At 40.7% G+C, this 16,553-nt stretch overlaps 1 protein-coding gene across 4 annotated transcripts in view; it reads left to right on the forward strand.

Moving 5' to 3' along the window:
- gria1a (glutamate receptor, ionotropic, AMPA 1a) overlaps window positions 1-16,553 on the forward strand; it is a 61,814-nt gene that overhangs the window by 28,399 nt on the left and 16,862 nt on the right. For 3 of the 4 annotated variants that reach the window (XM_062425080.1, XM_062425081.1, XM_062425082.1), the window contains 4 exons: window positions 121-231; window positions 4,416-4,622; window positions 5,251-5,541; window positions 5,614-5,693. In XM_062425080.1, coding sequence (XP_062281064.1) covers window positions 121-231; window positions 4,416-4,622; window positions 5,251-5,541; window positions 5,614-5,693 — 689 coding nt within the window. Of the gene's footprint in view, window positions 1-120; window positions 232-4,415; window positions 4,623-5,250; window positions 5,694-16,553 lie in introns of all 4 variants that reach the window. The other variant, XM_062425079.1, reaches the window with a different exon arrangement.

Consider the following 16,553-nt stretch of genomic DNA (forward strand, 5'->3'; position numbering starts at 1 on the left):
TTTAGAAATAATTTCTTCAAGGCAATTATTGAAATAACTCCGTGGCTCACTTGAGATTCTTTAATAGTATTCAATCAGTTCAAGAAAGGTCTGCTTGGTGACTCATCCTCCTTTTTATAGGTCGGCTACTGGAATGAGGATGAGAAGTACGTGACCACCGCCAGCTTCGTGAGAGGCAGCAACGAAACCTACGGCCTGCAGAACCGAACTTACATAGTTACCACTATCTTGGTGAGTACAATAGAGAGGTTGAGGGATATGTAGTAGGCAGGGTGTGATGGGAGAGACCGAGACACAGAAATACAGAGTAACGTTTTTCATTTTCTTTCATGATAGAGTTCCTAAAGGTTCAGCCCCCTAAATGAATTGAGCACACATCTGTGATTGTATCTCCCTCTCTTCCTTCCCTTCACCAACTCTTTTCCCCATTTGACTGCTGCCTGCACAGAATCAAAATCAGAATCAATTTACTTGGCAAGTACAATACAGGTAAAGAATTTTGTCTCAGGGGCACTGGCATACTGACATATTGATGATTTGCAGACTCAACACAGTACATATTTACTGTGCATTTAAAAGGAAACACAAGGACAACACAACCTCACATTTAATGTCAAGAGACATGAAAAAAACATGCAGACTGGAAATAATCACAAAGCCTTACTGTACTGTCAGTGAAAGAGGCTGGATTTGAGAATACAGCAGCAAATCTGACCATCTCTCATGGCAGCTAGGTTGTCATGACAGTCAGGATCATGGCTGACAATACCTGTCTGATCTACAGTCAAGAATAATGAAGATGGATGTACATCTTTGCAGGTACAGGATGTTCTCAGTGTCTGCATCATGTTAAAAAATTTAATATTAGAGAGTATATTTCGTCTCTGAAGACACCTGATGCCCAGCGCTGCTTTTTTTCCTACATCTCCTGCATTTTTCAAGTGTCTTTTATCTCTGGCCATCACTGCAGCCAGTGTAATATTGTAGAACTGAGACAGAGATATGGCTATCCAATATATGGATGTACTGTGTGGAAAAATACACTAGCTGATTTAAGCCATTCTGCAGTCGCCTTCGGGTCAAGCAAGGCAGTGCGGGCCGTTGATCTCCACTGTGAGGGTTAATGGGGTAAAGAATTCCAACTACGCGATCCCCTTCAGAGAAATTCACTGCTCACCAGATAAAGGCATAGTGGGGGTAATGGAGCCAAGAGATCATGTAGAATACAAGTAAAAAGCATAAGCACACTCACAATCTTTGCAGTCTTCTTTTACTGAAGACAGTTTTCAATCAGAAACCTTGTAGCATCAATAGGAAACAGCTGAATCTGTAACAGTGTAAAGTGACATAAGTGGTATCCCTTGCTAATGCTGCAGTCATGTCAAATCACAAAGGGTATAAACACAAGCACCCAAGTGTCAAAACATCATCTCCCTAGCTGTCATCAAAATATGATGAATTTATGCTACTATATCTCTAAAAAAAATGCTTGAATATCAACAAATCTGTGTCAAATTGGCTGCATTAGTGTCTAAATAGACTCCAAAATTAACTCTAATACATTTTATTCAGGTAATTAAAAAGGAGCTACATAGCCCACACCTGATTTAACTTGATAACCAAGGGCTCGAAGTGAAAATGGTTAATTCAGGCTACTTTTCCATTCATGTGTGACTACAGGGAGCATTGTGAGGAACTGTTTGAATAAAGCATGAATACTCCTTAACTGCACCAACAGTTCTCCAATATTTATATTCTGCCAACGTGATGTGAATGCAGCAGTCCTGAAGTCCTGATGCAAAAAAGTGGAAATTGTGAGCACACCAAAGATCTCTAGAGACAGTGCATTGATGAATGGCAGTGTAGACATGAGACAAAATGACACCAAGCAGCATTAGATAGAAGTTATGTAGAGTATCCGATACAATGTGTTAAACTAATAATGCACTCTGTTGGCATCTAATAAAGATCTACTCATGAAAATTTTCATTTAAAGCGGAAGGTTGCAGTCTCCCAAGAGTACAGACCCAAAATAACACTCTCTGACATAATCTCCTATCAGCGTCCCCTTTTCTAGGAAGATAAATTGGTTCTCTGTCTCAGAACCTAAGAGAAGAGATAAGGTGTGAACAGTTATTGGGCTGTGGAGGTAGAGGTAGAGTTTTTACACCTTTATAACTTTTTTGCTCACTGAGTCGTCGCTTCAGGGTGAGCGTGTTGTTTTGCCAACATGCAGGTATGACTATGTGCTCCCCTGCAATCCATGTTGTCCCAGCCTCCGCACACAGGCAAGCCCGGGGTTAGCAGGAGATCTGGAGGAGTGAAGCAGACCGTGTTTAATGGAGCACTCAGGCTTGGTGGCTTCACGATTGTGGTTTTGCACTAAAACCAGGCCCTGACTGGAATTTAAAGGTTTAGTTTTAGCATTTTTTACCGCCTAGCTGAAGACTGGCACCAAAGGGGGGGGGGGTAACTCACAGACATATCAATCAATTAATTTAACTCAAACAAATAAACATATTGACTAACTAGTGGGGTGTGTAAGTAGGAGAGACATCAGTCGTGTTAGCAGTGTGTGGTTGAGTGACAATATGGTGTAAAGTGTATTGGCAGGTGCACCAAACCAAACAAAGGAAAACAAAGGGCTGAGGGCCCTGCTGTAGGCCTGACTCATAGAGAGAGAGACTCTCCGAAAAGCAGTCCTTTTATGCCTTCTTGGAAGCCCAAACCAGATAGGAAGGTACGAGCAGGCGACCCTCCGAGCACCACCTGCCAGCTAACTGCCAGTATCTGCCAAAAAGGCTGCAGAGCAAGTCAAGCAACCAGGCAGAGTGGGAGATGATGTCACTCATGCTCGTAGTTGGTTATTGACAGCATAGTCTGTATGCAACTATGAGAATAAGAAGAAGAAGTTATATAACTTTATAAAACTCCCTTGAGGTTGTGGGTTAATTTTGTTTAATGATTGTATCAGTGGTAACACTAATCAATTTTCATACATGTTTGCATTTGTACATTTAATGTGTGTTTTAAATTTGTACTTGTGTATGCTTGTATTTATATTATATTTAACATGGTTGAGTGACAGCAGATCTCAGTGGAACTGTTCAAGCTCAATGACACTGAGTCCCAGAGCACCTTCAGTATGGCATGCTACATCTGTGTGTGCACACATGTGTTTGTGTGAACGAGTGCGAGCGCGCCTACGTGTGCACTTGCCCGCTCGCATTTGTGTCTGCGGGTTCAAGTTCGAAGCGCTGCTCGCCAGACCTTTTTGTCTGCTGTCTCCCCGGGGTGCTGTTTCTCTACCAGTGGGCATGGGGTTTCCATGTGTAACAATGATTACCTTCACCTCAACCATAAAGAGCAGGAGAACCCAGATAACTGTAGCACAGTGGGAAACACCCCCCCGCTCCCCTCCTCCCATGTCTAGACCTTGATGAAATATGGCGGCAGGATTTGCTCAGCTCAGAGCAGCCTCAGCTAAAAGCAGGCACACATAACAACTTGTGGGAATTGAGGTCCTCCTTGTGCTAGTGGACAATTCATTTTTCGAAAAGTAAAGCAGAGCCCCAGGTGTCAAGTCAGCTGTAATTTCTCAGGACACTCAATCAGTGTGAGATGTACAAATGTTGGTCTGATATAACAAGGAAAACAGCGTGGCCCCAGAGCAGAGGTCAGCCGGGCTGGAAAATGCTGTCTCCTTCACTGTCTACATGGTTCAAACATACACACACGCACACACACACACACACACACGCACGCTTCTTTATCACAGATCTGATGTCTTCTCGGCTTTAATAACCCTGTCCAATTCCTCTGTTTCCTTGCGGGCTGCTCCATGTTATCAACACTCCTTTCAATGTGGCAATGTGTTGTAATAATTGTACTCAAGCACCCTTTGTGTGTGAATTACACACCATACCTTCAAGGAACAAAGCCAAAATAATACCTTGTAATTTCATATAATTATCTTTTCTTCTAAACCTCTCACAGCAACAATTATATTTTGGGCCCCAGTAAGATGTTTTTTTCCCAAAAGCCTCAGCTGTGAATAAGGGGCAAAAGATTTCTGATGAATTACTGTGAACCATAAAAGGCTTCCGTAACATCCCTTCCTGAATTTTGAAATAGTCATATTAAACTTAACTACATGCTAAAGCTTAACTATCAGTCGTAATGCTGTCTCTGACTTAATTAGCTTAACAAACTGTCCTGCTGTAAAAACTTATGCTAGCTACTTACAGTCACAGCAGCTTGTGTCATGAAATGATGCATCCCAGTGTAGGTTTTGTTTTGTGCCACATCAGTGAAAATTATGAAACTGTGGTTATGTGACCTTTAACACCTAATGCAAACTAAAATAAGCGTTGATAATACATTTTACTCATGGTTACCCTACATCCAATATACAGGAGTCTCCATATGTGATGCTGAAGAAGAACCACGAGCAGCTTGCGGGCAACGATAAATACGAGGGCTACATTGTCGAGTTGGCTGCAGAAATAGCCAAACATGTGGGCTACCAGTACAAACTGAAGGTTGTGTCGGATGGCAAGTATGGAGCCCGAGATCCTGAGACCAAGATGTGGAACGGTATGGTTGGAGAACTGGTGTATGGGGTGAGTGGACAGAGCTTTGTGTATGATTATCCATCTATTTATCCACTTAAAGACAGGAAATAGGCATAAACTACTGAAAGTCTGCTGTGAATGCTGTTTAGTAGAAATCAAAGGGGCACTCCATCAATTTGATCAATTTTGCACATCAAGAGAAGGATACTACTCACAAGAAGGCCTTTTTTGCCTGTGAGATCAGTTCAGCTGTGGAAGAGTTTGCACATTCTTGGTTATTTACCAGTCAAGGACATTGTGCATTGTGGGAAATGTAGTATCCTGGGTTTTTGGAACTTGACCCTCACTGGGCATTAAAAGTCAGGATATATTGGCATTTGCTGTCATTTTTTTAAAACCTTTTTTTCATTCTGTCTCTTGTAAGTTTCTCAACTTTATGGAAGTTTCTTGTTCTTTTAGCAGTATTTAAAGTGATGCTTAGAATGAATGCACTTAAAGTAACAAACAGTAATCAAAAAGAAAAATTGACATCAGAATTATTTAAAAGACGATATAATCATTAATATTCTACAACTTTGTGTTCTTGTTATAGGTGCTCTCCATAGAACATAAAAGATGGCCAAATGAAATAAAATATTGGTTTACTTATCTGACCTGGTTTTTTTTCTTCCCTCAGAAAGCAGATGTGGCTGTTGCTCCTCTGACTATCACCTTGGTCCGTGAAGAAGTCATCGACTTCTCCAAGCCCTTCATGTCACTGGGTATCTCCATCATGATCAAGAAACCTACTAAATCCAAACCTGGCGTGTTTTCATTCTTGGACCCTCTCGCTTACGAGATCTGGATGTGCATAGTATTTGCCTACATTGGCGTCAGTGTCGTCCTGTTCCTCGTCAGTCGATTCAGCCCGTACGAGTGGCACGCTGAGGACTACGAGGAGGGTGGTGAGCCGCAGAGTCCCACTCAAGCTTCGGCTAACGGGATGCAGCAGGGCCAGACGGCAACACAGCAAAACACCAACCAGCAGAGTCCAGAGCAGACCAATGAGTTCGGCATCTTCAACTCCCTTTGGTTCTCACTGGGGGCGTTCATGCAGCAAGGCTGTGATATCTCGCCACGGTAAGGAACTGAGGCCACTGTTTCTTTATGCACTGCATCCATAGTCCTTTTGAGTCTCTGCTTTTGTTGTTGCCACTCAGCACCACCTACATATTCCAGTCTGCCACAGCAACATTTCAACATTATGTTTTGCCTTCTTCTTTAACTCAGTTGGGCTTTGCTTATTGAAATTTTGTTTTTTGGCAGTCACTTGTCATACAGAGCAATGGTAAAAGTTTGTAGAGGAGCAGCAGAGGGAGTTTGTGATGTGGTTATGTTGTAGAGTGTTGTGTTTTCATTCTCCAGATACTTCCTGTGGTGGTATAAACATGCCACCAACTTCTATGACTGTAAAACTTGTTTGATCCCTTTAGAACCTCCACAATTTCAATTTTTGATTCATCTATCTGTTGTTCTACCTATCTATCCATCTATTGATCTGTTCATTTAGTGGATAAAGTGTTAAAGTGGGTATGGTAAATAAGTGGGTAAAGGTAAATATTTGACCTTTGAATGACTATTATGAGAGACTCTGGTGTGAGTATTGAATGGTATGTGCTGGCTCCCCTCGAGTGCTCTCGTGAGCTTTGGTATGAAACCATTCTCTAAAGGTCACCAATTAAAAATCTCATTAAGTGTCTGAAATTAGAGAAACTGAGGTCGACTTTTTGAGCTTTCCGGAGGGACTAGCTGGAGGAGATGAGGAGATAATGTCAGTACTATCACTGCGGAGACAGGTTAGGTCATGGAGAGACACCAAGCTTCTTGTCTCTTAAAACTTTAAGGTACATATACATTATGCACATATGCAGTGTGGTGGTGCACATATGAATAATGTATAGGGATAATGTAATAACTGTGCTGTGAGGATGGAGAAGCTGATGCTGTTGCTGTGAAAAGTAGATGTGAGCAGGTTTGGATGAGAAACAGAGAAGTTGCGTCATCATCGCCTCATAAATACTAATATGCACTCAACCATATAATAATAAAAACAAGGGAAATATACTTAATTCTAGACAAAATTTACAGTCAGGAGATGGTTAGGTTAGCTTAGCTTAGCTTGGCTTTGCAGGAAAGCAGCTAGCCTGGCTCTGTACAAAGTGAGGAAATAGACGGACCGTCACCTCTAAAGCTCAGTAATGACCACATTTTACCTCGTGTGTTAAATCATTACAAAAACCAAAGCTTAAATATGGCAATTAATGAGTTGTGTTTTTTCTGTTATTGTACATATAAAACAAGCCAGCTGTCACATCATATTTGATCAACGCATATAAGAGTGGTATTATTTTTCTCATCTAAAACCTGGCAAGACAGCACTATTTTCTCAATTTAAATCAAACAATCCTTGTAAGAGCAGGTCACTCAAAATACAAGAAAAAAGATACATATTCTTGGCCACCAAGATGTATATTTTTGGCATTTATTTACCATGTTTTTAGATTTAAAAATTGATTTCTTCCTCAACCCCTCTACAGCGAAGAAAATGTAATTTTCTTTGTGGCGCTCACAGGATACCAAAACAACATTTTAAAAAACAATTATAGGCATGTTGACAGAAATGTCACACAGGAACACTGTAAAGTGTTTTTTTCATAATGTTTGTAACTTTTCTAAAGAAATACAAAGAACGAAAGTAGTTCAGATGAAAACATCTATGTCCTAGTATATAAGACAATATGTGATGTGACTGTTGATTTTTAAATGTATGCTGTGAGCACCTCCACTGAAATTTAATTTACCTCCATTTTATTGGACAGAATGCCTGAGATGGATATCTCAAAACCCTAGCAAATGAAACCACAATTACCTGCTTTTATCTGTGCCTTGCTAGATACCACCAGAGGTGAGTGAGGAGACGTATTGTTTGGGTATATTTAGGTGACCTGACTGCTGCATCATCTAACTTATCAGTGAGCAACAAGGAGGCAGCTGTTTTTTTTTGTAAGGCCTACAGAAATGGATATAATTATTTGTTTAGAAGGGCGTTGCTGAGGAATAGCAACGCTGCTCACTCAACCCTCACTGATGGCAGAAGGTTAAAGAAATTACAGCAATGTGCAACACTCCATTTTTATCTTAACACTGCTTCCATCTTGTGACATTTACACAATGTATTTTCACTTTGCTCTTATCTTACACAAACATCCGAAGGGAGAAAATCTGTGCACCTACAGGACTTCATGCTGCATGTAGGTGCTCAGCAGTACATGATGTAGGTAATGCATCCCTACTCCTGTGGGCTATTACTTGACATTTACCGTTTTCTGCCTGGAGACTCTGCTGGGCTTCGTGCAGGATGAAGCGTATTGTCCAAGCGTTCTTTTCTTACAGGCAGAGAATGCATCTGCAATAACTATTGATTTCCTCGAATGCCTTTCAGAGAGAGAAAGAAAGAGAGAGAGAGAGAGAGAAAGAATATCACCGTGCTTACGCAAATTGCCTGCCCCCCGTGGTTTCTCTTTATATGCACTCACAGACACTTTTGTGCATTTGTGCGTATGTTTCTGTATGTACGCTTGACCACACACAGTTTCCTGTGTGTTTGTGCAGTATTTGTATTTGCTTTGCTGGGGGGAAGCAATCTCTGCTGAAGTAAGACCTTTCACTGTTTAAGAGGACAAAACATATCTTTCCTGCTCTTGACCTGCAGTAATTGTGCCTGAAGTTCCATTTCCTTAGTGATAAAGGGAGAAGTAATATAGTAGCAGCAGGAATACTCTTCACTCACAGTATTTTAGTATATAGTAATGGTAGTTTTGTATGTTTTTATTCAAATAAGTTTCAGGTAGAACAGGATATGAAATAAATACCAGGCTTTACTTAATTGGTGGCAGCATATACTATCCTCGAGGACTTGAGTCAAATATACTTTCCTTAACATGTCCTTCCAAGGTGACTTACTGTCCTTTGCTGTACAGTCTCACTCGGTGTGTGAGTCAGTATGTCAGCATTTAAAAAAACAACAGGAGTTTCTGGTTGTGGGCGCAGCAGTCTGCATTGTAGCGATCAGCATGGTGGCATTTGCTTGGTGTCTTGAAAACCAACACAGTGAATGTTTCACCCCACTGAATTCTGCCCTGAAGGAAACATCTTCCCCTTGAAAATTTGGGTGACCTAGTTGCTCTAGTTAGCACAGCACATATTCACACACGGAGGTGCATTCTGATGTATCTCATAAAGCGTTCTGACTTCCTCTGCTGGATTTAAAAGGACATCTAATGGTACTGCTTGTGTTTCGTCAGATGAAAGTAATATTACTTGAAACCTCACATATGCAGTTGTCTGGGTTTTACATGAACACTGTGTACTGTTGCTATTAAGATTTGAAAATATCTTGAAAATATTTTTTTGGAGAACATTTTAACCATGAGCGTGTGCTCATTTCATTTGGAATTTTCTTTTTGGCCAAGGCTCATTTACTCATATTTATGCACATCCTTTGAACCCATTTCTAATTAGACTGTTTTTAGACATTGGTTGCAAAGATGAATTTTAAAGGAACTATTTTATCATATCAAGACAACTTCCATAATATGAATACAGTATCAAGCGCCAGAAGTTAAACATTATAGAATTAACATCCCAAGTGCATCTTGTGAGTCTGAGTCCATTTCCTTTTATTATATCTTCGGTTTGTAATCTGCCTGTTTAGTGTAAAACATTGTGAATGCACACTAATACTATAGTTACTGTAACACTTGATTCTGTAAAAAATCAGCAATACATTATATAGTTTAAAGCAAGTAAATAAGTATTCAGATCATTCATCTTTGCAATAGTAGCAATACCAGACTGTAAGGATACCACGTTACAGGTAAACTTTTATACATTCAAATATACAGCAGTATTAGCAACAAATGTACTTAAAGTATCAAAAGTCACATTATTCATTTTGCAAGTTGATATATTATTATCAGATACCATCATGTAATATTAATACTCAAATATAATACTCAAATAATGCACTGTATTTGAGAAAACGTTGAGTAAGAGTATGCAACCCGTTCGTCGCCCGTTTGTTTATCAGCAGTAGTTGAGAACACAATGTTCTGGAGGTGCATTCAGCTCTTCAACTCTTTATTGTTCTTCATTTAATCAGAGACAAAAGGCCAAGGAACAACAGTGGCGATCCACTCTGTCCTGGAATAATCAGTAGCCGTGATTAATTTCCCCCGTCTGCCTGTATCTGCGTGTGTGTGTGTGTGTGTGTGTGTGTGTGTGTGTGTGTGTGTGTGTATAGGCTGCACTATTAAAAGCTAGCACTTTTGCAATTTTCTTTGTCTGTAACCGAACAATATCTGATTAGACTGATCTGAAGGTGTCAAGACTTACAGGAGCTCTGTGTGTGCACATGCCATGAATGTGTTTACTTGTAAGCATGCATTCATACATTGATGTGATGCATTAATGTGTACAGTACGTATGCGCGCGCGCGTGTGTGTGTGTGTGTGTGTGTGTGTGTGTGTGTGTGTGTGTGTATTAGACACTCTGCTCCCCTTGCTATTTATTCTCTGTGAGACCTTGTTTACTGTGCTCTTTCTAAATGTCAGCACTGTCAGTCAGGCCATCTCATAAGCCCCACTCCGTGCTGTTGGGCCCTCCCTGTGTTTATCTCTGCAACCAGGTGGACTGAGAGTGATCCCCTCCAACCCCCCAACACACACACACACACACACACACACACACACACACACACACACACACACACACACACACACACGCACACCCACCTACCCATCCATCCGTCCATCTGTCTGTCCACCCATTTACTTCCTCTCCCATCACCTGTTCTTACCAAATTGGATTTCAGGCCTGTTCAAATGAACCAGATCTTCTCTCAGAGTCCAGCTTGGATCTCATGAGCATTTGCAACATTTAAAGGAAAAGGCAGAGTATTTGTCCCTTTTTGATTCACACGGATTTGTATTTTCTTTGTTATCCTCCGAAATCTAAGAGAATCCATGCATTGCAGCTGGAAGCACAGATGAAAAGCTTTTACTGTGAAGTAGCTGCAGGACAAAGGATGGTGTAATCTCAATGGATGCTTTTCAGCAGGTCATTGCGAGGCAGGAATTGACTTTAATATAACACCAACAAATGATGGCAAAGGGAAGAAAATCAGAAAACAGCCTCCTACTGTTTTAACTGAGAGTAGAAAATGAATTTAGTAAAGGAAAAGCAGAAACATTCAGCAGGAGCTAGTATCCCTGCCCTTGTATACTTTGACATGGCTCTCAATTTCCTTATGAAACTTGCAGGGTGGGAGCTCTTGGCAGGAAGGAAAGGGGTGGGTGAATGAAAAGGGCGTGGGTCCATGATGTTCTTGCAAGTCGATGTGTTTTAAGGTCTTTATGTCTGTGTCTGATGTCTGTCTGTGTGTGTGTGTGTGTGTGTGTGTGTGTGTGTGTGTGTGTGTGTGTGTGTGTGTGTGTGTGTGTGTGTGTGTGTGTGTGTGTGTGTGTGTGTGTGTTTGAACTGCAAGGCCCCTTTCGAGTTGTCTTCTCTCCTCGGCACCTGTGTTGCTCCCGTTACATGATTGTAGACTGAAATAAATCAGCTCTGTCACTCCCTCCACACCTGCCACAACAGCAATTTCTCAGCCTGGCGGTCAGTATCATTCAGTAGTAGGTTGTGTATCTGGTGTATTATGTTAACCTGAGGAGGGTCTGTATTTCTCAAACTGCTTTTTTTTTTGCACAGTGATGCTAGTTTTCCTCTTCGAAATTCTAAACAGGAGAGGGCAAACACATGGCAGGCTCCATATACAGATTTTTGCTTCAAGAATTCTTTAGATCAAGTTTTATCAAGACTTTACTGACTCTGTAGAATATCCCCACTGTGTAAAAGCCCAGACACTATCAGAGTATGGGGAAACATTTACAGCTCTGTCCTTCACTTTTTTGGATTTGGGGAAGTTTCTCTGAGACCCGTGAGGCCATTTCCAATCCTCTTTCAGAGACTGCAGCAGGCTCAGCTTTAAAGCTAAGATACTGGTTTAATATGAAACTAGATGACCTAAGGCATCCATTGATACCTTGCCATGCCAAACCATCTAGCTTGTTGGCAAGGGGGCTAAATAATGCTTCAAAGTGAGGCGAGGGAAAAACTTGCATGTACATTTCCAAAGGGGGTCCCTTGACCTTTCACCTCAAGATATCTGAAGGAAATTGGCTTCTATGGGTACCCTCAAGTCTTCACTTTACAGGCTTGCTCTCTTTATGCTAATTTCTTGCAGTTCTGAGTAAAATCTATGCCGTTTTTTGCGTGCAGTATAAATGTGTTATTTTTGCCTATTCTAAAAATGGTGTATGGTGAATATTTCTGCATACTGGGGTCTCTAAACAGTCCTGGAATTGCATAAATTTGGTATGACTGGAAAGCTGAGATTGGGTTCAATGAGCTCAATTGTATTCATTTTTGATGATGTTAGTTCCCATAGTAACCATGTCATTGTAATGATATCATTTTTTGAAACTTGACCTCACTGTATAAAATAACCTTTTGTGACCTATAGGATAATCACAGTCTCATGAAACTTTACAACCACAAACAAGAGACATCAGACATTCAGAGAATTCTTAACTATATTGACAATAAGGTTTTTCTTTCTACCCATTCACCCATTTCAAGTCAAAAGTTATCACTTCGATAAAATAAATAAAGACAAACGTGTGCTGTGGGAGAGAGTGTCTCAACTTGATGTTTTTGGTTTGATGTTGACTTGTTAGATGATATGTAGTTAATGGACTAAAATATGTAAATGTATGCGTGTCGTATAGTGCTAAAGATTTGACAGTGTTATTGCTGGTACTATTTTTTATTTATTTTGCAGATGTGTTGTTGTTGTTCTATGTGTGTTTGTATTTATTTCAAGATGCATAGCGGATGTCTCTGTTGCTTTTACCCCAATTTAGCATGCTGTAATTAACATTTCATCTCTGGAAAATGCTTCCTTCCATACAATCAAACAATGCATTACAGATTTCATAAGATCATAAATGTAATGTGGTCTGGTGTGTTGTATGATCAGACGCAAGCGACTGTTCAGGTACTAATCCAGCCTTCAGGAAGGAGCTGAGGGAATTTTTGTGATCAAGGGACTTATTGATCTTGAACAGAGATCAATCAGGTATCATATTGCTTTATTATTATTATTATTGTTATCATTAACAACAAGAAATGAGATTGTGTTATATTTCACTGAGTTACATAATTGTGGTGTTGGTGAGTTGCTGTCAAAGCTGTAGGGGAAGACTTGGTTGGAAGGAATGATTTATTCATAAAGAGACGGTTCAGTTTAGTTCACAGCATCGCTTATGTTTTATTTATCTGGAAATCGCATAAAGGCAACTTTTGATCATACATGCACGCAAACCCACCAACAGAAACCAGTGAGGCACAAACACATACACACACACACACACACACACACACACGCACACACACACACACACACACACACACACACACACACGCACATACACCCCCACAGGATCTCACTGGGGTATCACACTTTGTACACAGACAAAGACACCATCCCCTTAGAGGCGTATACGCTGTCAAATCTACATTTAAAACACAGTCGCGCAGAGGCACACATATGTTTCCAGCTGCAGGAAGGACTTTGCTGTAATCAAGCTGTGACAGCATATGAATGTCTTTCCTGCTATCATGAATTATACACCAAGTCTGAGGCCACATGGGAAATCTACCTGGACAAAAGTAAACATTGACAGTAGTTTGACTGGAAAGATGTGCGCTGTGATGCTTAGAGACGTATCAGTCAACCCTGTATCTGCTATCCTGGAAGTTAAAAAGAGACATAATGAGAGTTTTCTCTCAGTAATGGCAATTCTGTCTTACTATAGGGGCGGTTGCCCTTATAGGCACGCAGAAAGAAAGAGAGAGGGAGAGGAGGAGGAGGAGTGAGATGACTAAAGTCTCTCTCAGCTCGGCTATACTGTTTGGAGTGCAGAGTGTGCTGCCATGGCAACCGTAAAGAGACACAGATTTTTCTTTCAGAGCAGTGCGGTTTCACATCAAGTGTCTCTGCTCATTGAAACTGTGCTCGAGTGCACACGTACATCCGCTCTTTTTTGTTATTATATACATCCATATTTAATGCCCCATAAGTCAATTTACGTGTCTGTTGATGGTATTGATTTTAAGCTAACAGTTGTGATGTATCTGTGCTCGGATGCCTGATGCCCTGCCGGAGTGACTAATAGCTGTGCGTATGTGTGTGGGCGCGTAGCGAGCGCTCTCACAGCTCGCCGGCACTGACTTATCTTAGGTTATGTGAGGCGAGGCTAAGACAGCATTTCATGATATCATTCCGACAACAAGTTGAGGAACACTGCACACGTGTATAGTCACAGATTGGATTAATACAGTCCTATCTCTATCACATTGATTCCTCCTGTGCCAACGTTTGAAATGCCTGGGAGCTAAATTGTTGCATGTTCATGCACCACCACTCAAAACGCACCATATGTTGCAAAACAGCCACTTAACTAAGCCGCTTCTTAATGAAACCAACATGCATTAAACAATTACGTAGCATTTGGAATCATTATGCTTTTATCAGATTTTCCATAGGGTACTCAAATGAGTGTAATTATTAGTTCTTGGTGCAGGCTGGGTACAACATTATCATAATATTCTGTTTTCAACTCAATGGCATGGTAATATTGACCTTTAGAGGGTTAGAGAGATTGGGAGGGGGGGTGTTTTAGCAAATAATTATATCTGCTTGCTGCTTAAAGCTCACATTTTAGTTCAGCCTTGAAGATGAAAGCACTCTGTAAATATACAATCTAACAGTCATGACACCATCAAACAAGAGTTAGTAGTTCCCTGGATGCAACTCCAGTTCCATATGTTGCCCTCTAACCACAAGCCAATAGCGAAGTCTGTTAGAGGGCTACACACGTACGATGTAGAAACTAAAACCACCACTTTGCAGCGATATTGGTTATAATACAATCTCATCCCCCAGAGCCTAATTCAACAATATTGAGACAGACAGAATGATGTGGTGGAAAGCTACAAACACACTGTAAACGTCAGATAAGTGCATTTTTCAGAAGTGAGTGTTGTTTTCTGTGGCCCAGTTTGCACTAAAAGCATCATGTGTCACACATCCTACCAATTTGGCCTGTCTGCTCTGAGCTTAGTTCAATTTTAGAGCCACAGTAGACAATCAAAACTGCCCTTTTCCATGCGGCTTGAGGAACAACAGTGACCTATTATGGAAGCAGAGTTACATAAAAAGGTAATCACACTTATAAATACTTTATTATGGTTAATTATTCTGACATGCCCTCTTTGTTATGCGTGTTTATAACAGGCTGTTTTGGTGGGCGGGGTTTTGCTGAGGTGGCAATAGGGAATAAACAGCTTAAATCTTTAATCAACTCATAACATTTACAAGCAGCTGAGGCATAGTTGAGGAAATGCTAATAAGCAAAAGTGCCGTGAAATAAGTCTGCAAATTGAAAGGGCCGTTAAAACAGTAGAATACAGCTGAGATGTATGGAAAGAATATGAGTAAGCAACCCAGCTCAAGGCTGGACAAAGGAGGGGAGACCACACATAAGTTGTAAATAGAAGCAAATTTAGTATACGTAACTAATAGATAGATGAAACTAAACACAACCGATACCAAACATAATGGAAGCCAGCGGAGAAAGAGCGAGTGACATATCAGGTGAATCTCTCTGACAACCCAACTCCGCCCAGCAGATGATGGGCAGTTTTAATTTTCATCCAAATATGATGAATCAGCTGCCCCTCATCCTCTGTCTGCACTGTGCCACAATAATATCACAGTCGGTAGTTTAAATGGTTTGCCTCAATTATTACAGCCTGTGTTTAGACCCTGAAATCCTCAGAGGGAGAAAAACTGACATATACATACAATGTAGAGACGACTGTGTATGGTATATCCTCCCCGAGATTACACACGAAGGAGCCCTTGACATGGTTGTCATTACATTTGTGGAAATAAAAGATGTGAGCAGCAATACAAGATAAATATAATTGTGTTTGTTTGAACCTACAGAGAAGGTCTTCGCGTCACATTGCCGCTCTTTAACATCTAGCTCTTTCATTTGATTTTTATATAAATAAGGCTCTGCTGTTGTGTTTTTTTTTTTTTGCTTTTTTCTTCACAGCTCTGTCATCGTTTCCACATCTACTGAGCGGTGGTTGCTAAGGATGTTCCTTACATTTCTTCGCAGCAGTGGCTTATTAGTCAACACATGCTCACCAACACTCAGACTCTATTATTATACTGAGCGTCTGTCGTTCTGTTGTATCTGTATGTTTGCCTTCTTCCGTGCTTTCAATTTTCTCGCTGGCTCAACTTTGCTAACCTCTGTCACTCTCGTTTAGTCGTTTTTTATTGACTTGATACTAATCAAGTCTTGCCTGTCCAGACATATCAGGAGTGACGGTGCATATCATTAAGAACATACAGCTGTGTCGCTAATTTTTAAGACACAAAAATAAAATAAAGCAGTGTAGCAGAAAACTCCTTTTCCATCCCTGATTTGTCTTGGAATCACACCATAATTAGCGACCATTTTCTTTCTCATTTAAACCTCTGTAATTCCTAATCCATTGTAATATGGCCATTACTGCCTCATTTTTTACACTTGCTAAAGTCATTAGTCATTGCTAATTACCATATCGAATAGAGGAGGCCAGCCAGGGGAATTCTAATGAGAGTTTAGTGCTACTGCAGAATCTCTGAGCTGTGGGTGGAGATCATGTAGCAAGGATAAGGATTTGGATCTGACACAAAGAAATTGGCCGTCGTCGACCATAAATGACCACCAAACACATAGCATAGAAGCATGAGGTGTTCATAATGGC

The sequence above is a fragment of the Scomber scombrus genome, chromosome 9 (genome assembly GCF_963691925.1).
Source record: "Scomber scombrus chromosome 9, fScoSco1.1, whole genome shotgun sequence".
Lineage (NCBI taxonomy): Eukaryota > Metazoa > Chordata > Actinopteri > Scombriformes > Scombridae > Scomber > Scomber scombrus.